Source organism: Scyliorhinus canicula, chromosome 14, assembly GCF_902713615.1.
Source record: "Scyliorhinus canicula chromosome 14, sScyCan1.1, whole genome shotgun sequence".
Classification (NCBI taxonomy): domain Eukaryota; kingdom Metazoa; phylum Chordata; class Chondrichthyes; order Carcharhiniformes; family Scyliorhinidae; genus Scyliorhinus; species Scyliorhinus canicula.
Window position 1 is genome coordinate 43446146 of NC_052159.1, and position 23122 is coordinate 43469267.

Sequence of the window (23122 nt, forward strand, 5' to 3'; positions counted from 1 at the left end):
TCTACATCTTTTTACAGAATCCTCTCACGACCCTCCTTACCTTCCTACCTATATGTGTCATCAGCAAATTTAGTGACCATACATTGATTGTAAACAGTTGCGGCCCCTGAACTCTTCTAGTTACCTCTTGCCAACCTGAAAACGGCCCATTGAAGCCATCTCTTGTTAGCTAATCAGTCCTGTGTCCATACTAATACATTACCCCGACACCTTGAACTCTTATTTTGCGTAGTAAGCTTCAAAATGGCACCTCGCAAAATTCTTACAGGGTGTGTCAGGGTAGATATGGATAGGGTGTTTCCCTGACTGGTGAGTCCAGAACCAGGACGCACAGTCTCAAAATAAGGGGCAGGCCATTTAAGACTTGGATGAGGGGGAATTTCTTTACTCCGAGCAAGTGAACCTTTGGAATTCTGTACAGGGCTATGGAAGCCCAATCATGGAGCATGTTCAAGACAGAAATCAATACATTTCTGCCTACTAAAGACATCAAGAGATATCGTTCTGATATTGGCCCCCATTTACAGCTCCACGAATTCTGCTGTTCATCGGCTGGGTGCAGGGATCATTCAAATGAGCAAGCAGCAAAGATGTCAGGATTCCTGCATTTCAATCGAAGGACATGAAGTAATCGCATTGCCATCTCCGCACCCATTTTCTGAAACTACCCAATTTAACCCTCACTTTGTCTTAAATTTATAAAAAGGGCAGAGCTGTCACTAAAGGTATTACCTTGACATTTTTCACTTTATGAGATAGATTAAGTAAATTCCCCATCGTAAAATAATCCATCTGGCACTGACTGAAAACAAATTAATTTTCATCCGTTCAGATATACAGCAGGTGACGTGCTTTGTTCATTCCACTGTGGTTCCCTGCAGTAGTCTCTTTCAAACCTTTAACTGGTTTGTGTAAACACTCAAATGATTTTGATCTTCCTGTTTATTTCCTTTGTTCCCATTTCTTATATGTTATTTTGTTATTTTGGTCCATGGACCCATAATCGGAATGTGCCTTTAAGCAGAATACTCGCAATTGAAAGAGCCTGCTTTTCAGGACACTGTGTTCCCAGGTTTTGTTTTTGGACAGAAGAAACAAGATTCCTTGGAATCAAGCTTGGAGGGAGTTGGAGCGATTGGTTAACTGGCAACTGATGAGTTGGCCAAGGACAGTGTTCTGCCTGACAATGGTCAGTGATTGTTTCCTGCGTGATGCTTTCTGAGATAACATACCAGAAGTGTTTAGATCTTGGCACTGAAAGGAATGCTCTTTCTCCTGCTTGCTGAAGTGAAAGAACTGTTGTTCTATTGTTCTGAACGCAGTGAGTGTCTGGCACTTCCTTTGATGTCTACAAAGAAGATCGGCAACCTTCCCAGAGAAAACCCTTACAAGTACCAAAACAAAAGCCTGAACTTCAGAAAGACATTGGAAGTCATCCCAGTGCATTAAAGATCCTTAAACGTTTAATGATACTTTCTTTCCCTTCCCACTTCCCTATCCCCTCTGTGTTGTTTGTCTGTGTGTGTGTGAATAGAGAGAGAGTGTACAGTGCATAGACAGTTACATTTTCTGTCCGTTTAATTATAATACTGTGCATAATAAAAGTTTACCAGTCTTTTAAAGTTACAAACCTGGTGACTGTAGTTTATTGGGCTCAACCAAGGACCTGAGGTATTTCTAATTTCACCTGTGTTGCAACTCCAGGTCAAGTGGGGCTGGAATTGACTCTGCACTAGCCCAGGCTCCTGATACGTCTGTAAAATATGTGCTGCTTTCATTCTTGCGATTGGTCACTTTTTAAATCCTGGATTTATTTCTATTAGCTCGAATAGGTGTGTTGGTGCACATAGGTAGCTACATAAAGCTTTCTTAGGGGATCAAATGTTTCTATCAAGTTTGCTAATTACACGGCCCATGTAGAGGTAAGGATTCACAAAGCAGTGAACACATTTTACTTCTTTGAAGTAGAGAACGATTATCGTGCCTGCCAGGAATGAACTACACCATATGAATATTAAAATTTCTTCCCCTAAGAGACAACGTACCAAGGAGTCTTCAATATTTTAATTGTTATAGGGCATAGAAGATATGTTTGGAATAATAATTTTCGTATTTTTATGATTTTCATTCCTTATTCCAAATTTTCAGCAAAATGTTTATAGCTTGCTTATCAATGTTTACTCATGAATAACAAGGTGATATTCCACCAGTCTGTCTAAAAACACCAAAACAAATGGCATCTAAGTGCTTTAGCTGTTCGAATTAACAGATAATTATGCACATTGAACTTCATCTTGCATTTCAAAAACTATAGGAAATATGTGGGTCTAATGATTAAAGGTTTGTTAAATAGACCTATAATTGGCATGAATGTTAATTATTTAGTATAAGTCACTCGCCCATAGAGCACTTCACTAGCCCATGTTCGTACCCACGCAAGTGCATCCAAAGATTGAAAAAGAATATTTGAAACAACATTGGTCTCATCACCATCACAATCATAGCTATAAAATATTTGTAGCATAACCTGATATGATGTGTCATGTAGAGCAAGTAATACATTATATCTAAAGTTGAAGCTGGTTAGGTCATCAGTTTTGTTTGGCTGGCCTCCCAACAATGTGTAAACTCAGAGCATTGCTTAACCAAAAGTCTTACTGTAGACATTGGTAAAGGTCCTGCTCCTCATCCAGCTAAGTCACATACCCTTTGGGATGTCATTTTGTATCGTTATTTAAAACAAAATGGCATGACTCCCAGTCCCGAGTTTTAGGTTTATCCTTCCAGGTCGCATTACTGCTTGATTAAAATATAAATCAGGATTTTCCATTTGGGGTCTCCTCAACCCACCAAACGCGGGTCATCCCCCCCCCTCCACTCCCACCACGGGGAAAGGGGAAGCAGTTCTGGGCTCTGATTTTTCCTGAAGTGAGATGAGTTGCCTGGAGGGTGGATTTGAAGCAAGTGTGGGATGGAGAAAGAAGACTGGGAGTGCAGGCCCGATTTAAAGAGATTATGACAGCCATTATTATGGCCGCTGTTTTAGGAACATGTGAATTAGGGGCAGGAATCACAGAATGGCCTCCTTTTGCAGCATAACAATTCTGTGATAGGAGCAGGAGTAGGCCACTTAGTCCTTCGAGCCTGCTCCACCGTCCAATAAGATCATGCCTGGTCTGATTGTAATCTCCTGGCTACCCCCAATAACCTATCACCTCCTTGCTAATCAAGAATCTATCTACTTTGAAAGTCCAGTCCACTTCAAAGGGCCTGAAATCCCTTGAAAGCTTTTGAAATGTAGATCTTCCGTTCAATTTCACACAGAAATACATTGCAATAGTCAGTGGTTGGTTGTTTTATTACTCCAAAGTCAGCTGCCTCGTGGATTGTTTATTGATCTTTCCCATCGCGCTTGAATGCATCTTCATTACCCTTCTTTGATGTTAAACACTATGTTTCTAAACATGTTTGCTATGATTGACAGTCCCTCACCACATCAAAGGCAGCTAAATGCTTCCATGCCCGAGCAGTTATCGACATAACTGATGTCCCTGTGGAAGCAAATAGTGATAAATCGCCTGTGCCAGAAGAGGTCCCATCATTGTGGATCTTGTTAACATCGATCCTGTGGAAGGATCTCAGTCAACAGAATGACACTGCTCTACCAGAAAAAGAAACCCCCCTCAAAGACTCAACTTCTAATTTTCCAACTCATGCACATGATGTTTTAGTATTTAGAACTGAGGCACTCTCAATTACGAGGCGAGAGCGAGGTCGGTAATCAAAGGCTTTAATATACAGAGAACAGGACAGCATTTGAGAGAAGTGTGCTCGCCACATGGAGCCTTACCCTATATACTGTTTTCTGGGGGCATAGCCAGAGGCGGAGTCCCCCAGGGTTCCAAACCTCTTAAAGGGGCAAGGTATTAAAGGTAAATACCGTTCATCACATTCACCCCCTGTTTAAAAAAAACACATAGTCCGTCGGGGGTTAAGTGTTTTAAATTGTAAGTTCAGTCTTTGTGGTGGTCTGATCGTCCGTGCTGACTTTCGCCGCTCTGGTGGTGGCGCCGTGGATGCGGTCGGTTCCGATGGTGGTCTATCCGGGAGCACGGTTGACTGAGCCTTTGCCCGCCTTGGGGGGGGGTATCAGGGGTGATTAGGATGTTGGTGCCGGCGCCGGCAGGGGGCGCTATGGGGTGGGGGGCGCTGTCGGAGTCGGCGGTCGGTGCGGGGCGGGGAGCGTCGGTAGAAGGGGAGGGGTCGGTGGGAGAGTCGGTGGGAGAGCCAGCGGGTGCCAGGTCTCGCAGGGAGACAGTATCCTGCCTGCCGTCGGGGTGCTCGACGTAGGCGTATTGAGGGTTTGCGTGCAGTAGGTGGACCCTCTCGACTATTGTATCCGTTTTATGGCTCCTCACATGCCTCCGGAGTAGGACTGGACCCGGAGTCGTCAGCCAGAGTGGAAGTGAGACCCCAGAGGTGGACTTCCTGGGGAAGACAAACAAACGATTGTGAGGGGTCTCATTCGTGGCCGTACAGAGGAGCGACCTAATGGAGTGCAGGGCATCGGGTAGGACCTCCTGCCAGCGGGCGATAGGGAGACTCCTTGACCATAGGGCTAGGAGGACAGCCTTCCAAACTGATGCGTTCTCCCTCTCCACTTGCCCGTTTCCCCGCAGGTTATAGCTCGTCGTCCTGCTCAAGGCGATGCCCTTGCTGAGCAGGTACCGACGCAGCTCATCGCTCATGAACGATGTACCCCGGTCGCTGTGGATATAAGCGGGGAAACCAAACAGTGTGAAGATGCTGCGCAGTGCCTTGATCACGGAGGCCGAGGTAGTATCGGGGCAGGGGATAGCAAAAGGGAAGCGGGAGAATTTGTCGATGATGGTGACGAAATAGATCTTGCGGTTGGTGGATGGGAGGGGCCCTTTGAAGTCCACGCTTAGTCACTCGAAGGGCCCAGAGGCCTTTATCAAGCGGGCCTTGTCTGGTCAATAGAATTGCGGTTTGCATTCCGCACAGATCTGGCATGCCTTAGTCATGGCCTTGACCTCCCCTGTGGAGTAGGGTAGGTTGCGGGACTTGATGAAGTGGGCAAGCTGGGTGATCCCTGGGTGGCAGAGGTCATCGTGGATGGATCTCAGGCGGTCCAATTGCGCGTTGGTGCACGTGCCGCGAGACAGGGCATCTGGGGACTCGTTGAGCTTCCCCGGGCGATATTTAATATCGTACGTATAGGTGGAGAGCTCCACCTCAGAATTTTGTCGTTCTTTATTTTGCCCCGTTGTGCGTTATCGAACATAAAGGCGACCGACCGTTGGTCGGTGATGAGGGTGAACCTCCTACCAGCTAGGTAGTGCCTCCAGTGTCGCACGGCCTCCACTATGGCTTGTGCCTCCTTCTCGACTGCAGAGTGTCGAATTTCCGAGGCGTTGAGGGTTCGGGAGAAGAACGCTACTGGTCTGCCCGCCTGGTTGAGGGTAGCAGTCAGGGCGACGTCTGATGCGTCGCTTTCTACTTGGAAGGGAATGGCTTCACCCACCGCGTGCATGGTGGCCTTGATGATGCCGGCCTTGACATGGTCGAAAGCCGACTGGGCCCCATCCGTCAGGGGAAAAACCGTGGTCTTAATGAGTGGCCCGGCTTTGTCTGCATATCTGGGGACCCACTGGGCGTAATAGGAGAAAAGCCCCAAGCACCGTTTGAGTGCCTTGAGGCTACGAGGAAGGGGGAGTTCCTTAAGGGGACGCATGCGGTCGGGGTACGGGCCTAGCCGGGTTGTGTGGAACACGCATTTCTCTTTGTTGTACGTGAGGTTGAGGGCCCGGGCAGTCTGGAGGAACTTCCTCAGGTTTGCGTTGTGGTCCTGCTGGTCATGGCTGCAGATGGTGACATTGTCCAAGTACGGGAAGGTAGCCCGTAAGCCGTACTGGTCCACCATTTGATCCATCACCCTCTGGAAAACGGAGACTCCGTTTGTAACACCAAAGGGGACCCTGAGGATGTGAAACAGCTGACCGGCTACTTCAAAAGCCGTGTAGGGGCTGTCCTCTGAGCGGATAGGGAGTTGATGATAGGCCGATTTTAGGTCAACCGTGGAGAATACCCGATATTGGGCGATGTGAGTGACCATTTCAGCTATGCGGGGAAGTGGGTAAGCATCGAGTTGTGTAAGCGGTTTATGGTCTGGCTATAATCCACTACCATTCGTTGCTTTTCCCCGGAGCGGACTACCAATACTTGAGCCCTCCAAGGGCTGTTGCTGGCCTCTATGACCCCCTCTTTTAGTAGCCGCTGAACCTCTGACTTGATAAAAGTCATGTCTTGGGTACTGTACCGGCGACTCTTGGTGGCGACGGGCTTACAATCGGGAGTGAGGTTCGCGAAGAGGGGGGGGTGGCGCACCATTGAGTGTCGCCAGGCTGCATACCGTGAGTGGGGGCAGCGATCCGCCGAACTTCAGTGTCAGGCTCCGGTGGCTGCACTGAAAGTCCAGGCCGAGCAGCAGGGGGGCGCAGAGTTGAGGAAAGATGTAAAGTTTAAAACGGGAGTATTTAGCGCCTTGAATTGCGAGGTCAGCGACACAATACCCATGTGATTTGAACCAAATGGGACCCTGAGGCGAGGGCGATAGTTTGGGAGGCGCGGTGGGTGCGCAGGGAGCAGCGCCTTACTGTGTCTGGATGGATAAAGCTCTCCGTGCTCCCGGAGTCGAACAGGCAGGGAGTGTCGTGGCCGTTGATTCGCACCCGCATCATTGAGTTTCGCCGGTGTTTTGGCCACGATTGATCGAGCGTGATCGCTCCTAGTTGCGGGCTGTCAGAGTCGAACTCAGAAAATGGCCGCCCGGAGTCACAAGATGGTTGCCGCCGCCGGTCAAATGTATCGGGTATCGAAGATGGCCGCCGCCAAGATGGCCGCTCCCATGACTAGCACGAGGTCAATGACGCATCGGAAGTGGGCGTGCCCGGCCGCAGTGCGGCCGCGTTGCAGGGTCTGTGAGACCGGGAGCTTGATTTTTGGGCCTGGTGAGGGTTTTGTTTGTGGCCTTTGGGCCCAGCCAGGCAGACTTTCGCAATGTGCCCTTTCTTCCCGCAGTCGTTGCAGATCGCGGATCGGGCCGGGCAACGCTGACGTGGGTGCTGGCCTTGCCCACAGAAATAGTATGGGGAATCCCTGGAGTGAGTGGATCATCGCGTGGCACAGGCCTGTAGCGTGGCCGAGTCTAGAGGGGATCGAGAGGGATTTGCAAGGTCCGCGGAGTACGTACGGAGGTTACGGTGGGCCGTTTCAAGAGAATAGGTGAGCGTTACCGTGCCCTGGAGATCCTTTGCCCCGTCTTCTAGGAGCCGCTGCCGGATGTACGAGGACCTGATACCAGACACAAGGGCGTCGCGAATATGTAAGTTCCTGTGTTCTTCTGCCGTCACTGCTTTGTGGTCGCAGTTCCTCGCGAGCGCATTGAGGCGGAGTCCCCCAGGGTTCCAAGCCTCTTAAAGGGGCAAAGTATTAAAGGTAAATACCGTTCATCACAAGAACAAAGTGAATTAGTTATTCAAGGTTGTTTAAAGCGGGTGGAATTCTCCGACCCCCCGCAGGGTCGGGGAATCGCCCGGGGCCGGCGTAAATCCCGGCCATGATGGGCCGAAGTCCCGCTGCTGACAGGCCAATCCCGCCGACGTGGTTTAAACCACCTCTGTGCCGGTGGGATTGGCGTCGCAAGCGGGCCCCCGGGGTCCTGGGAGGGACGGGGGGCGATCGGACCCCGGGGGGTGCCCCCACTGTGGCCTGGCCCGCGATCGCGGCCCACCGATTGGCGGGCGGGCCTGTGCCGTAGGGCCACTCTTTTTCTTCCGCCGCCGCCGCCACGGCCTGCACCATGGCGGAGGTGGAAGAGACCCCCTCCACCGCGAGTGCGCCGGTGCTGACGTCACGCTCCGGTGCATGCGCAGACCGGCGAAGGCCTTTCGGCCAGCCCCGAAGCCGGGCGGCGTAGCGCCAAAGGCTGTTGGCGCCAGTTTTCGCGCCATCGGCGGAGCGGGAGCCACTCCGGCGTGGGCCTAGCCCCTAAAGGTGCGGAGAATTCTGCACTTTTGGGGAGGCCCAACGCCGGAGTGGTTGGCGTCACTCCGCTACGCCGGGACCCACCCCCCGCCCCGCCGGGTAGGGGAGAATTTTGCCCGTGCTGCTTGTGCCTTTAAGGGAAACATAGCAGATAAGGATCACCTGGCCTGAGTGACTAATCGGGGTGTGGAATCAGGCCATGGTGAGAAATACTTCTGGGCAGAGACATTTTGAGAGCTAACCACAGTCAAGAGGCTGTTGTTCCTTTATTAATAAATACTGTTTATATTTCTAGTGAAGTCTGTGTAAGTGCATCTTGACAAGTTTCCAAGTCAGGATGATCTGTCACTTAAAAGGGCAAACTGCAGGTGGTGTTTCTATGTGCTTGCTGACCTTGTGTTTAAACACGAGAAAGTCTCTCAGACTGGTTTGTTGGCAATCAGCACATAAACGGTTCAGCACAGATATTTATTTCATCCCTTCATCCTGATAATTGAGGGTCATAGATCAGATAGATAGTCAACATCTTTTCCCAAAGTTAGGGGAGTCCAAAACTAGAGGGCATAGGTTTAAGGTGAGAGGGGAGGGATACAAAAGGGTCCAGAGGGGCAATTATTTCACAGAACGCGGTGAGTGCCTGGAACGAGCTGCTAGAGGCAGTAGTAGAGCAGGTACAATTTTGTCTTTTAAGAAAGCATTTAGACAGTTATATGGGGAAAATGGGTGTAGAGGGATATGGGCCAAATGCAGTCAATTGGGACTAGCTTTGTAGTGAAAACTGGGCGGCATGGACAAGTTGGGCCGAAGGGCCTGTTTCCATGCTGTTAACCTTTCTCTGACTCTGACTCTTGTTCTTCGAGACCAATTCCAACAAGAAAGAATCTAACCATCTTTGCTTGACATTCAACATTACGATTGCTGAATCCCCTACATCAACATCCTTGGGTTTATCATTGAGCAGAAACTTAACTGAACTGATCACATGCATACAAGAGCTGGTCAGGAGCAAGTAATTCTGCAATGCGTGGCTCACCTCCAGACACCCCAAAGCCTGTCCACCATGAAGGCACGAGTGTAATGAAATACTCTCCAGTTATCTGAATGCAGCTTCCACAACGCTCATTTTGTCGGACATCACCCAGAATGCTTGATTCACCACATTAAGCACTCATTTCCACCCCCACCGAAACCTCTGCTGCCTAGAAGAACATGAATGGCAGATGCATGGGGAAACCACAAACTGCAAGTTCTCCTCTAAGTCACACAAGGTCCAGGTTTGCAAATATTTCACTGCCGCTGGATAAACTTCTGGAGCTCCCTTACAGTGCTATGGAAGTGCGTGCATCAAGAGAAATTCAATGGTTCAAGAAGTCAGTTCATTCCCGGGCAAGTAGGGATGGGAAATAAATGCCGGCCTCGCCAATGAAGCCCACATCCCAAGAATAAATTTAAAAAATAATTGAGGAATAGGATTGATGGATAGTATAGCCATTCTTGTTTCAGAACAGTGAGTTACAGAACAGTGACTGCCAGAAAAACGTGTGCTGCTCATGCGTCATAGAGATCCTGTTAGATGAAGTGAATGGGGGACAGACATAGAAAATAGGTACAGGAGTAGGCCATTCGGCCCTTCGAGCCTACACCACCATTGAGTACGACTATGGCTGTTCATGCAAATTCAGTATTCCACACACGCTTTCTCTTCATACCCCTTGTTCGCCAAATAGGCCAAAAGAACACATAAATAGGAACAGTAGACACATGGCCCATTGAGCCTGTTCTGCCATTCAGTACAATCATGGCTGATCTTGAGCTTCAACTCAATTTTCTTGTCCGGTTCCTCTATCCCTTAATTCTTGGAGACACCCAAAGTCTGTCTTTCCCAGCCTTATATGTATTCAACATTGGAACTTCCACAACCTTCTCTGGTAGAAAATTCCAAAGATTCACAACCTATTGAGTGAAGTAATTTTTCCTCATATCAGTCTTAAACGATCAGTCTTTTATCCTGAGACAGCGTCCCTGTGCATTAGAATCCCGGACCAAGACTTCCGGTTGCGGTGATGCGGAGTTAAGCCGCACGTTCGGTAGCTCCCGCTATTTTTGGTCTTTTGGGCTCTTTTAAGGGCCCGTAGCGGCGCTGGTTGGACTTTTCCAGGTGTGGGAACACATCTGCTGCGCCTATCTGCCGGTGGATGGACTGGACCAGGAGCGGGGCGGTCAAAAAATCGGCTTTGGGGCAAAGAAAGGTGCGAGGCAGGAAGAACAAGATGGCGGCGGGCGGGGAACCGGCAGCGTGGCAGCAGTGGGCGAGGGGCAGCAGGAGCTGCTTCAGCGCTGTTTCAGAGAGCTGAAAGCGGAGCTGCTGGAACCACTTAGGGTCTCATTGGATAAGCTCATGTCAACTCAGATGGCTCAGGGTGCAGAGATCCGCCGTGTTACAGCAAAAGGCCTCGGAGAACGAGGATGAAATCCTCGGCCTGGCAGTGAAGGTGGAGTCGCACGAGGCTCTCCACAAGAAATGGCAAGTGAGGATGGAGGAAATGGAAAACCGCTCGCGGCGGAAGAACTTGCGGATCTTGGGCCTCCCGGAGGGGCTGAAGGGATCGGACCTGGGGGCCTATGTGGTTTTGATGCTGAACTCACTAATGGGAGCGGGGTCCTTCCAAGGGCCCTTGGAGCTGGAGGGTGCCCATTGAGTGTTGCTGAGAAAGCCCAGGCCGAACGAGCCGCCAAAGGCGGTGCTGGTCCGTTTTCACCGCTTCGTCGACTGAGAATGTGTGCTGAGATGGGCTAAAAAGGAGGAGCAGCAGGTGGGAGAACGCAGGGATCCGGATTTATCAGGACTGGAGCGCGGAGGTGGCAAAGAAAAGGGCTGGTTTTAACCGGTCGAAGGCAGTGTTGCACAAGAGAGGGGTGAAGTTCGGCCTGCTACAGCCGGCACGCCTCTGGGTCACTTATAAAGACCGCCAGCTCTATTTTGACTCCCCGGAAGAGGCCTGGGCCTTTGTCCAGGCAGAGAAGCTGGACTTGAACTGAGGATTGGGGGGGGGGGTTGGAGATGGATGTACATTGTCTGGAGGCTCTGTTCTCCCTTGTACTTCTTTGTTGGGTTTTTTCCCTCTTTTTTTGGGGCTTTTCTACTATTTATTTCTGTTCCTTTCTCTCTGGTGGAAACTGGGGGGCTGTTTTGTGGGCCCACTGGGACGCGCGCCTTTTTCTTTCCCGCGTTTTGGGCTGGGGGGCAGGGTTTAAGCTGGAAGCGCGGGCTTTTTCCCGCGCTAGAGGCGGAATGGGGGGGTCTGTACCGGTCGGGGGGAATGGCGGTTGGGTTACACCGGGGGGGGGGGGGGGGGTCGTTAGGGGCGGTATATGAGTACGGGGAGAAGGCAAGTCGGATGCTGGCCAACCGACTCCGGAAGCAGGAGGCGGCGAGGGAGATAGGGGGAGTTAGGGATGGAGGAGGGAGTCTGGTGCGGAATGCAAGGGGTATTAACGGAGTGTTCAGGACCTTTGATGAGGAGTTGTACCGGTTAGTGCCCCCTAGGGAGGAGGGTGGGATGGACCGCTTTTTGGACAAGCAGGAGTTCCTGAGAGTAGGGGAGGAGCGGGCGGAGGGTCTGGGGGCGCCAGTCGAGTTGGAGGAACTGATCAATGCAATGGGGAGTATGCAGTCAGGGAAGGCACCGGGGCCTGACGGGTTCCTGGTGGAATTTTACAAGAAGTTTTCAGACCTGCTGGGCCCGCTGTTAGTGAGGACCCTGAATGAGGCAGGGGGGGGGGGGGGGCTTGCCCCCAACGATGTCCAGAGCATTAATTTCATTGATTTTGAAGCGGGATAAGGACCCCCTCCAGTGTGGATCTTACAGGCCGATCTCGCTCCTCAATGTGGACGCGAAGCTGCTGGCCAAGATACTGGCCAGGAGGGTGGAGGATGTGGTCCCGCAGGTCATTCACGAGGACCAAACGGGTTTTGTGAAGGGGAGGCAGCTGAATGTCAAATGCGGCGGCTTCTCAATGTCATAATGATGCCGGCGGTGGACGGGGAGGCGGAGATAGTGGCATCGATGGATGCGGAGAAAGCTTTTGACAGGGTGGAGTGGAGCTACCTGTGGGAGGTATTGAGGAGGTTTGGGTTTGGTGAGGGATTTATTAGGTGGGTGAGGCTGTTCTATAATGCTCCGGTGGCGAGCGTGGTGACGAATGGGAGGAGGTGGGAGGACTTTCGGTTGTACCTGGGGACGAGGCAGGGGTGCCCCTTGTCTCCCCTGTTGTTCGCATTGACAATCGAACCCCTGGCCATGGCGCTGAGGGAATAGAGGAGCTGGAGGGGGATTGTGCATGGGGGGGGGGGGGGGGGGGGGGGGGCAGAGAGGAGGAGCACCGGCCGTCGCTGTATGCGGACGATTTACTGCTGTACATTGCAGATCCGGCGGGGGGGATGCCAGAGGTGATGAGGATTCTGCAGGAGTTTGGAGACTTCTCTGGCTATAAGCTCAATGTGGGGAAGAGCGAGCTGCTGTTTGTGGTGCATATGGGGGACCAGGAGACAGAGATAGGGGAGCTCCCGCTGAAAAGGGCAGAGAGGAGCTTCAGATACCTGGGAGTCCAGATAGCCAGGAGCTGGGGGGCCCTGCATAGGTTAAACTTCACGAGACTGGTGGAGCAGGTGGAGGAGGAGTTCAGGAGGTGGGATGTGTTGCCACTCTCCCTAGCGGGCAGGGTCCAGTCGGTTAAGATGACGGTGCTCCCAAGGTTTTTGTTCCTCTTCCAGTGTTTACCCATTATGATCCCAAAGGCCTTCTTTAGGAGGGATAACAGGAGTATTACGGGGTTTGTGTGGGCGCAGAAGACCCCGAGGGTGAGGAGGGTATTCCTGGAGCGAGGCAGGGAAGTGGGTGGATTGGCGCTGCCCAACCTGTGTGGGTATTATTGGGCTGCGAACGTGGCAATGATTCATAGGTGGGTGATGGAGCGGGAGGGAGCCGCATGGAAGAGGATGGAGGCGGCATCCTGTGTGGGCACGAGTTTAAAGGCGCTGGTGATGGCCCCGTTGCCGCTCCCCCCAGCAAGGTACTCTTCGAGTCCAGTAGTGGTGGCTACCCTCAAAATCTGGGGGCAGTGGAGGCGGCATAGGGGGGAAGTGAAGGTCTCAGTTTGGTCCCCGATACGGGGGAACCATCGGTTTGTACCAGGGAGGATAGATGGAGGGTTTCTGAGTTGTCACAGGGCAGGTATCAGGAGGATGGGGGATCTCTTTCTTGATGGGAAGTTTGCGACCTTAGAGGAGTTGGAGGGGAAGTGGGGTCTCCCCCCAGGGAATTCCTTTAGGTACATGCAGATTAGGGCATTTGTTAGGCGGCAGGTGGCGGAGCTTCCACTATTGCCGCCAAGGGGGGTTCAGGATAGGGTGCTCTCGGGGATGTGGGTCGGCGAGAGTAGGATCTCTGCAATTTATCAGGTGATGCAGGAGGGGGAGGAGGCCTCGGTGGAAGAGCTAAAAGTGAAGTGGGGGGAGGAGTTGGGGGAGGAGATTGAGGAGGGGACGTGGGCGGACGCCCTGGGGAAGGTGAACTCCTCCTCTTCTTGCGCACAGCTTAGTCTAATCCAACTAAAGGTGCTGCATAGGGCGCATATGACTGGGACCAGGCTGAGCCGGTTCTTTGGGGGAAGAGGGCAGGGGTGGCAGGTGTTCGGGGAGCCCAGCGAATCACACCCACATGTTCTGGGTGTGTCCAGCATTGGAGGGGTTCTGGAAGGGGGTGGTGGGGGCCTTGTCCAAGATGGTTGGTTCTAGGGTGGAACCGGGCTGGGGGCTCGCTAGTTTTTGGGTAGCATCGGAGCCGGGAGCGCAGGGGGCGAGAGAGGCCGGTATTCTGGCCTTTGCGTCCCTAGTAGCCCGGGGCAGGATTCTTTTACAGTGGAGGGACGCGAAGCCCCCGAGCCCGGAATCCTGGATTAACGACATGGCCGGGTTCCTTAAACTGGAGAGGGTCAAGTTTGCCCTGAGGGGGTCGGTGCAAGGGTTCTTCCGGCGGTGGCAGCCTTTTCTTGATTTCCTGGCGGAGCATTAGAGGGTGGTCAACTTCAGCAGCAACCCGGGCGGAGGGGGTTTGGGGGGGCGGCTACAGGTTTGTTCTCATGGTTTTACGCTTATTTCTTTTTCTTGTTGTTAATTTATTGCTTTTGTATTGGAGGGGAGGGGTTATTGTTTCTCTTTGTTGTGATAAAATTTGTTTTTGGAAAATTTGAATAAAAATTATTTTTTAAAAAAGATTGCCGGACCAATGGAAACATCACTCAGTGTCCACCCTATCAAACCCTTACACAATGTTTTCAATGAGATCAACTCTCATTCTTCAAAACTGTTAGGAGGGTCAGCCTGAGCTCAGTGATGGTCAAATTATTGGAAAACATGTTGAAGGACGGTATAAATTGTCATTTAGTAAGGCATGGATTAATCAAAGACAGTCAGCGTGGATTTACAAAGGGAAAATTGTGTCTAAAATTGAGGTAAGGCAGTAGATGTGGATAGTGCCTTTGATGAATAATAATATAATAATCTTTATTAGTGTCATAAGTAGACTTACATTACACTGCAATGAGGTTCCTGTGAAAGTCCCCTAGTCGCCACACTCCGCCCCCGTTTGGGTACACTGAGGAAGAATTCAGAATGTCCAATTCACCTAACAAGCACGTCTTTCGGAACTTGTGGGAAGAAACTGGAGCACCCGGAGGAAACCCACGCAGACACGGGGAGGATGTGCATACTCTGCACAAATAGTGACCCAAGCCGGGAATTGAACTTGGAACCTTGGAGCTGTGACACCATAGTGCTAACCATTGTGCTGCCATGCCGCCGAATATTACGTGGATTTTAGCAAGACCTTTGACATGCAAGACCTTTGACATGGGAGAATAGTGAGGATAATGACAGCCAGTAACAGGAAACAAAGTTGACATTTGTTTTTGTGACTGGAGGCCTGTTTCCAGCAGGGTTTCATTTGGCTCAGTGCAAAGCAAGCTTTTCATGGTATATATAACATAGAATTAAATGTAGGGGACATGATTAAGAAGTTTGCTGATGGTACAGAAATTGGTTGTGTGATTGATAGTGAAGAAGAAAGCTGGAGCCTGCAGCAGGATCAGATAGACAGAAAAATGACAAATGGAATTAAATCCAGAAAAGTGTAAGGTGATGCCTTAAGGAAATACAAAATAAATTGCAGGGTTACTGAGAAGTGTAGAGAAACTAAGAGATCTTGGGAGTGCACAGATCCCTGAAGGTAGCAGGTCAAAGTTGATTAAAAATACGTACATGATTTATTAATCCTTTATTAACCAAGATATAGAATACAAGAGCACGATGGTTATGCTTGAACTGTGTAAAACACTTAGTCCACAGCTGGAATACTGCATCAAATTTTGGTCACCTCATTACAAGGAACAATGTGCTCATTCTAGAGCGGGTAAAGAGGGAATTTATGAATATCATGTCAAGAATGGAGAATTTTAGCTGTGCGGAGAGATTGCAGAGGCTGGGGTTTTTCTCTTTGGAACACAGGTGGCTGAGGGTAATTGAGGTGTAAAATCATGAGAAGCCTAGTGCGAGTGGAAGAAAATACTTATTTCCCTTAGTACAGAGATCAATAATAGGGGTATAGATTTAAAATAATTGGCAGGATTAGAGTGCAGTTGAATTTTTTTTCACACGGTGGGTTGGTGGGAGTCATGAACTCACTGCCTGAAAGGGTGGTGGAGACAGAAACCCTCATCAATTTTATGAAAAGTATCTGGATGTAAACTTGAAGTGCTCTAATCCGCAGAGCTACAGATCAAGAGCAGGAACATGGGATTAGGCTGGAATTCTCTTCTTTGGCTGGCACGGACATGATGGGATGAATGGCCTCCTTCTGTGCTGGTAATTTTCTGTATGTCAATCTGGTATTGCTGAGTCAGGATCATTTCCACTGAGGCAATGTTTTCATAATCAGAGTGGCCATTTGAAGCAAACATTTGTGTATAATAAAATAAGTGAGATATATATAGGTAATCCTTTATTTTTATAAAATTATATAAATTCTTTTAACATCAACAGAAAGGCATAGAATGCACAAACTTTCCAGAAATACTGTTTCAGATATTATCCAAGTGAATTACAAATATAATCCAGCAATTTACTTAGTAATATAAAAAGTATTAAGCAAAATTAATAAGGTGAATACGGCTTTAGAGGGGATTTTGAAAATCATAATGCTATTTGCACTCATTCTTAGTAAATCTAAGAACTATTTAACGATATATTAAAAATGCATATTCATTACTAAGACATTCATAAATCTTCCCTTTCCTTTTCTGGTTTCTTTATTATTTGGTCTGATACAGGGTCATCCTCTTTCGCTAACCATGTGAGATAGACTTCAACTGGATCAATATTCCAGTGTTTGTGGAATGAAATTGGAACTTGATGTGCTAGATAATCTTTTGAATAGTCCATTGGGCGTGCCTAGAAAACAGATGCAAAAGATTATTTTTCTGCTCATTACTGCTTCATAGTTCAAATTCTCTTGAGTTGTCAGAGTTCTATTAGATATCCTACTATATAGCTTTTCAAAAATGTTGTCATGGTTCAGACTTTTCAAGGAAAACACATTTATAAAGAGCCATCCTATTATTGTGACAGTATTTAATTAATTTCCATCAATTATACTTGCAGCGAGTCAGAATTTGCTGAAAAATTGATGGCGTGTGAAAGTGCACACCATTCTCAATCTGTAAATTAAACAACAAATTCAGAGTTAAGAGAGTCATGTGTCCAAAATGTGCAGGTTGATTTCTGCAATTCTGCATTTGCTTTGCACAAACCACATCTCCATTATTTATTTGCTGCATTTGCATATTAATTGCCCCTTTAACTTGTCATAAAAAGTTAAATCTAGTAATTAATTGTGTTCGTACATTTCCAAATGTGAAAATTGCCAATCAACCTCACTGGTCCTGAAAGTGAACCATTTAAATTAAAGAGTATCACGCCCTCGGAGAGTGCATTGTTGGAAATTTCAAAAATATTTCATTTTACATTGACTTTTCCTTTTGTCTTCTTTCTCGCTCGTGTAAGTCGGCTGTCACATTTCCCATTTGACAACAGTGATTAAATTTCATAAAGTCTTTCATTGGCTGTAAAACATTTTGGGGTGTCTGATAGACATAAAATGTTCATGCACACTCTTTTCTATTACGAAGAAATGCATTTGCTTTTTCAAAATATTAAATACGGAGGAAGGCAAAACTGAAATAATTTTTTTTTTAAATCAATGTTGAAAAGTTTCTATTTCTCCAATCCCCTTTAGCTTATTAAATGAATGTTTTGTTTTCTGTGACAAAAAGTCTATAGGCTGGATTCTCCACCGGCGGGATCCTCCGTTTTGCCAGCTGCGCACTCACGCCTACGGATTTCCCAACGGTGTGGGGGTGCCCACAATGTGAAACCCCATTGGCCGGCTGCTGGGGCGGAGGATGCCGCTGCCAGAGAGGGCGTGCCGCAGCAGAAAACGGGTGCAGTAGAATGGAGAATCCCGCCCATGATTTTTTAATGTATGTGTAGGAAAGCAAATGAGAAGGGTTCTGAAATTTGTCATAATAATCTATTGTAATGTTTGTATTACAGGGAGCAGGTTAAAAAAATACATTATATTGCATCGACGGTATCTCCAGTTTCCATAAACTTGAGCTCGCCCAAGGCTCGGCTGCCTATGGCCTAAATCGCACTAAGTCCCATTCACCCATCACCCCTGTGCTTGCTGACCTACATTTTAAGGTGACCATTATTGCCAGTATGGTGACTATTTCTCTTAATAAGAATATTGTTTATTGCGCATACCTCCAATATATTCAGATTAATTATACTACAAAACAAATCTCCATAGGGTAGTTCATTCTCATTTTTAAACAAAATAAATACTTATCCTAATGTAAAGGTGGCAATAGGCACAAAATCTTCCAGTGTGGATGCAGTAGTTGAAAAGGAAGTTAGTGGTAGGTATATGTTACAGGCCACCATAAAGTCAACGGAGGCGGTTGTACTACTGTGTAAGATCATAGCAACCGTGAGGCTTGGATTTCTGCAGTGCTGGAGAGCACCAGGAAATTAAAGGGAGGGAGGAACTCAAGAAAATTACTAGGGAAGTGGCGCTGAGCAAATTGTTGGAGCTGCGTGCTGTTAAGTTCCCCGGATCCTGATGAACTTTATCCAAGGATCTTCAAAGAAGTGGTTGGGGGGTAGTTGGTTTTAATTTTCCAAAGTTCCCTAGATTTGAGAAAGGTTCCATTAGATTGGAAAATAGACAAAGTATTCAAAAAGGGAAGGAGACAGAAAAGAAAGAACGACTGGCAATTAGCTTAACATCTGTCACAGGAAAAAATGTTAGAAGCTATTATTAAAGGTATGGTTGATGACACAAAGACAGGTAGGAAAGTAAGATGTGAAGAGTACGTAAGGTGGCTACAAAGATTTGGCAAAGGGAGCATAATGTGTGAAAATGTATAATTGCCCATTTTAGTAGGAAAAATGAGAAAAAAAACATATTCTCTAAAAGGTGAGAGATTGCAGAGCTCTGAGATGCAGAGGGATCTGGGTGTCTTCTGAGTGCATGAATCGCAAAAGCATACTATGCAGGTAGAGCAAGTAATTAGGAAAGCTAATCGAAAGTTATTGTTTACTGTGAGGGAAATTGAATGCAAGAGTAGGGAAGTTATGCTTCAGTTATACAACGCACTGGTGAGATCATATCTGGTGCAGTGTATACAATATTGGTCTCTTTATTCAAGGAATTATGTAAATAATTGGAAGCAGTTTGGAGAAGGTTTACCAGATTAATATATAGTGTGTTGTCTTGTGAGTAATGGTTAGCCAGGCCAGGCTTGTATCTGCTGGAGTATAAAAGAGTAAGAATGATTTGATTTTAACATATAAGATCTGGAGCGGTTTTGACAAGGTGGATGTAGAAAGAATGTTTCATCATATGGGAGAATTTGAAACCTGGGGGGGTTACAGGTTAAAAATAAGGGATGGCCGATTTAAGACCAAGGTGAGGAGAATTTCTTTCTCTCAGAGGGATGTGATTCTTTGGAACCTCTTTCCTCAAAATGCAATGGAAGCAGAGGGCACAATTTACTTATCACGTCCCACAGGAATCGGGGTGGGACACGGCCGGTAAATCCCGCGAGAGGCCTTTCCCAGATTTCCGATGGTCATTACGCCCCACGAGATCTAACCAGATCTCACAAGATGTCGCAATCCGTATCCTGCCCACAATGAACGGGACCCAGACTTGCGTAGGTTAAGTGTGCAGTTAATCGCACTTAACTATGTCTGCGCCAGCACTAACCAGCCTCGGGGACCTATTAGTCTCGCCAGGAAGACCACAGCTGAGTGCCATTTAGCACTGGTCTCCACAAACGGGGACCAGGCGGAACGGCACTTGACGGGGTTTCCCAAGCGATCAGAGGCCCCCAGGTGGTTGTCCTCTGGGCAGGGTGGCACCATGGCACTGCTGATGCCACCTGGGCACCTTGGCACTGCCAGTCTGGCAGTGCCACTTGGGCACCCTGGCAGTGTCACATGGGTGAGAGTCTGGCACTGCCAAGGTGCCCAGGTAGAACTTCCATGATGCCAACCTGGCAGTTCTAAGATGCCCAGGCGGAATTTGGACTATGCTGGGGATCGGGCCCAGGGGTGCCCTGCCCATATGAGGTGGTGTTGTGAGGGACTCGAGGACCCCCCAACAAGTGAGTTGGGGCTTCGGACGGCCGAGAGATCGGGATGCCACCAATCCCATCCAGCACTGGCGAGTGGAGCACCTCAGTGCAGGAAATGGGGACGGAGTGCAGCCTTGGTCGGGCGTTCCCCGCTGAAGCCTGAAAAAAATAAGAGAGTCCCATTCGATAGCGAGTTCATTCCCACCGCTACAAGTACCGGGAACAGCCCCGCTAAACCCACCCAAAACGGGACTGTTTTCCCCCCCCCATTAAATCGAGTCCAGGGTCTTTGAATATTTTTAAGGCAGATGCAGACAGATTCTTGATAAGCAAGTGGGTGAAACGTTATTGGGCTAGGCGGGAATGTGGAGTTGAGGTTACCATCAGATCAGCCATGAACTTATTAAATGGCGGAGCAAGCTCGAGGGGCCGAGTGGCCTACTTATTCCTACCCCTAATTCTGTATGTCTGTATGGATTTTAAAGGAATTAAATGCTGTGTTAAAGGAATAAAATGGGAAGGGCTATTTAAAGAGAAGAGTGCAGGGGGAAAATTAGGTGTACTCTAACGAGATTATCTTTATCATTGGAGAAACAGTTGATTCTAGAAATATGTTTGACGGCTCAAAAGAGAATCAAACCAACATAAAGGGCCATTAGGGATAAAGGAAAGATGCATAAAATTCTTAAATGTATAGTAAAGGAGCAAGATAGAGAGAATTCCAAATACACTTAGAAAGACACCTCAGAAGGACAGAATAACTAATGCAAACAGGAAACATGAAAGGGATATATTAAAAAATATATAATAGCAAAGGCTTCTTCAAGTAAATCAGGAACAAGAGAAGAACATAAAGGAAAGTTGAACTGTTGACCAGTGGCAGAGGGGAGGTGATGTCTAGGGGAATAAGTTTTGAACTAATTATTTTGACCTTTTACTGAAGAGCAGATAACTGAGTTAAGAGAGGTATATATGGGTGTTAGAAGTCTGGAAAACATAGTAGTTAGGCGGGTTAGAAAGTTGAACCTAAACAAGACTGATAAATCATATTCATGGTCTCAGTTGAAATTAGCTGAGGTGATTATAGATCCCTTCAGCAATATCATTCAAAATTCGCTGGAATTGAGTAACATACTAATGGATTAGACAGCAGCAAATGTGATGTCTATCCTGAAAAAAAGAGGGAATGCATCTTCATGCCTCATGTTTGTGACCTAAGGAATGATCCATCAGTTGGACCTGTGACTACAAAGAATCATCATAGGATCAGAATGTGCCAGTTATCTACTGTGTAAATATATTCTCCGGGAAGAGAAAACTTAAAATTCCTTTGGCATTTTCCCAGGAATTAACAGTTTCGATCCAGGAATATTTTTCAGTTGACCACATGATTGAAAGGGATATGGTTCGAAGTTAAAAATCAGACAAAATAAGAAATTTAGGCAACATTATTTATTAGAAGCACGATAGAATTGTGGATCAAATACACCAGTGGGTGCTGGAACAAAATGCACGGCAGGTTTTATTTTGTATGAATTGGCTGAATTTCTATTAGGAAATTGAGTTCCAATTTGTTCTAAAACCTTTGTAAATAAACAGATGGGCGGTTTTAAATGATCGACAGGATAACAAACTACCATCTCATGATGCCCGACGACCCACTGTCGGCGGCAACATTTTAGTAAAAATAAACAATGACATTTATTTTCAAAGTAGTCCACACAGCGCTGTAATTTCCAGAGCCTAAATAAAGCACTGAATAGACATAAAAAATAAATAAAAACAAATTGCTGGAAATGGTCTGGTTGCATCTGAATAAAGAGTTAACATTTTGAATATAATTCATTTGAGATCTGAAATGACGATTCTCTGATTTCTTTCTTCAGACGCCGACAAGCATTTTCAGCTACCCATTCCACCCCCGCCACCCCCCCCCCCCCACCCCACCCCCAATCGTAATATATATGTAAAGAACCTCTACTTTGTCTGCAAGTGATTAAATCATTTGTTGCTGCCAGTTTGCAAGCGACTGTTTTCGCATTGGCATGAGGCCACTTGAGTGAGGATTACCTGGTGGAAAAGAGGGCTGTGTGTTACTGGGATACCAAGGCTGTTGAAGCACATACCCAGAACCATATCGTCAGGTGCATCTTGACTGTAACAACTGCATCCACTTGCCAGTAATTGCTTGACTGCTTCCCTGCTAAATATAATTCTGTACAAAAACAAGAAGAGAATTGAGCTGAAACTGGGAAGAAAATGAGACATTAGATTAATTTTCAAATCAGTTTAGGTTTAACTTCTTGGTATCATATAACCGAGTCTTGTGCTTCATGTCTGAAGTCTGCTTGTGAACCTGGGTGTTTCTGGATGCCACTTACTTGAAAATCAATGCCGTTGATTATTTCAGTGGAAAAGGTGATCTGACTGCAATTTCTGGAGGAAGAATTTAGCAGCATTCAAGTTTGTTTGCTGTTGTTAAACTTTTTGTTAAGTACCTAAAGTGGGATTTAACGTGGTGCCGATGATGAGGGAATCAGAAAATGGGAGGCACAAATGTTGTTTAGTTAGTCTATGAACGGTACTCCACTGATCACACATCAAAAGATATTCTTGAGTTGATTAGTTGCTTTGTTAAATAGTAGTTGCTAAAGATCACTGGAAGCAATATAAGATCACAAAAAAACACGAGGCAAAGGGGGCCATTTGGCCAATCCTATTCACTGCATGGAGCAATAGTAGAATAGTGACCTAGGGCTCGATTGGCGGGCTGTTTCTCAACGGTCGCATTGGTGAGCTCACAGCCCATATTTAACGGCACTTAGTGCTGGAAAAGAGCTTCTCACCATTACCGACTGTCTCGCCGTCTGATTTGCCACTTGCGACTCAGCATCTTACTGTTAACAAGAGGAGCTGCTTTTAAATGCTCCCTCACCACTCACTCCCAGTCAACACAAAGCATGGCAGCAGGCAGACCTGCTCCTCGCTTTGGGGATGCTGACCTGGCCAGGCCTCTCAATGCTGTGGATGCGAGCTGGCCATCCTGTTCCCCTGAGGGGGCTGGAGGACCAGCAGCAGGGCCACCAATACTGCCTGGGCGGCAGTGGCATTGGCTGTCATTGTGGGCAGCATGCCAAGGAGGATCACCACCTAATGCAGGGAGAAGAACAATGACCTCCACCGAGCTGCAAGGGTAAGTTACCACCTCTCTCCTGGCATCAGGGTTGGATTACTGGATTGCGGGGTTAGGGTGGAGGTGTGGTCTTTCCGGGGGCTGGTGCAGACCCGATGGGCCGAA

At 47.8% G+C, this 23122-nt stretch overlaps 1 protein-coding gene across 1 annotated transcript in view; it reads right to left on the minus strand.

Moving 5' to 3' along the window:
• Positions 1–16109: 16109 nt before the first annotated feature.
• Positions 16110–23122, minus strand: part of b3glcta (beta 3-glucosyltransferase a) — a 258971-nt gene continuing 251958 nt past the window's right edge. Inside the window, exons 14-15 of the mRNA XM_038818599.1 lie at positions 21895–22039; positions 16110–16573 (exon numbers count right to left, since the gene is read on the minus strand). Coding sequence (XP_038674527.1) covers positions 16400–16573; positions 21895–22039 — 319 coding nt within the window. The 3' untranslated portion in view covers positions 16110–16399. The remainder of the gene's footprint in view (positions 16574–21894; positions 22040–23122) is intronic.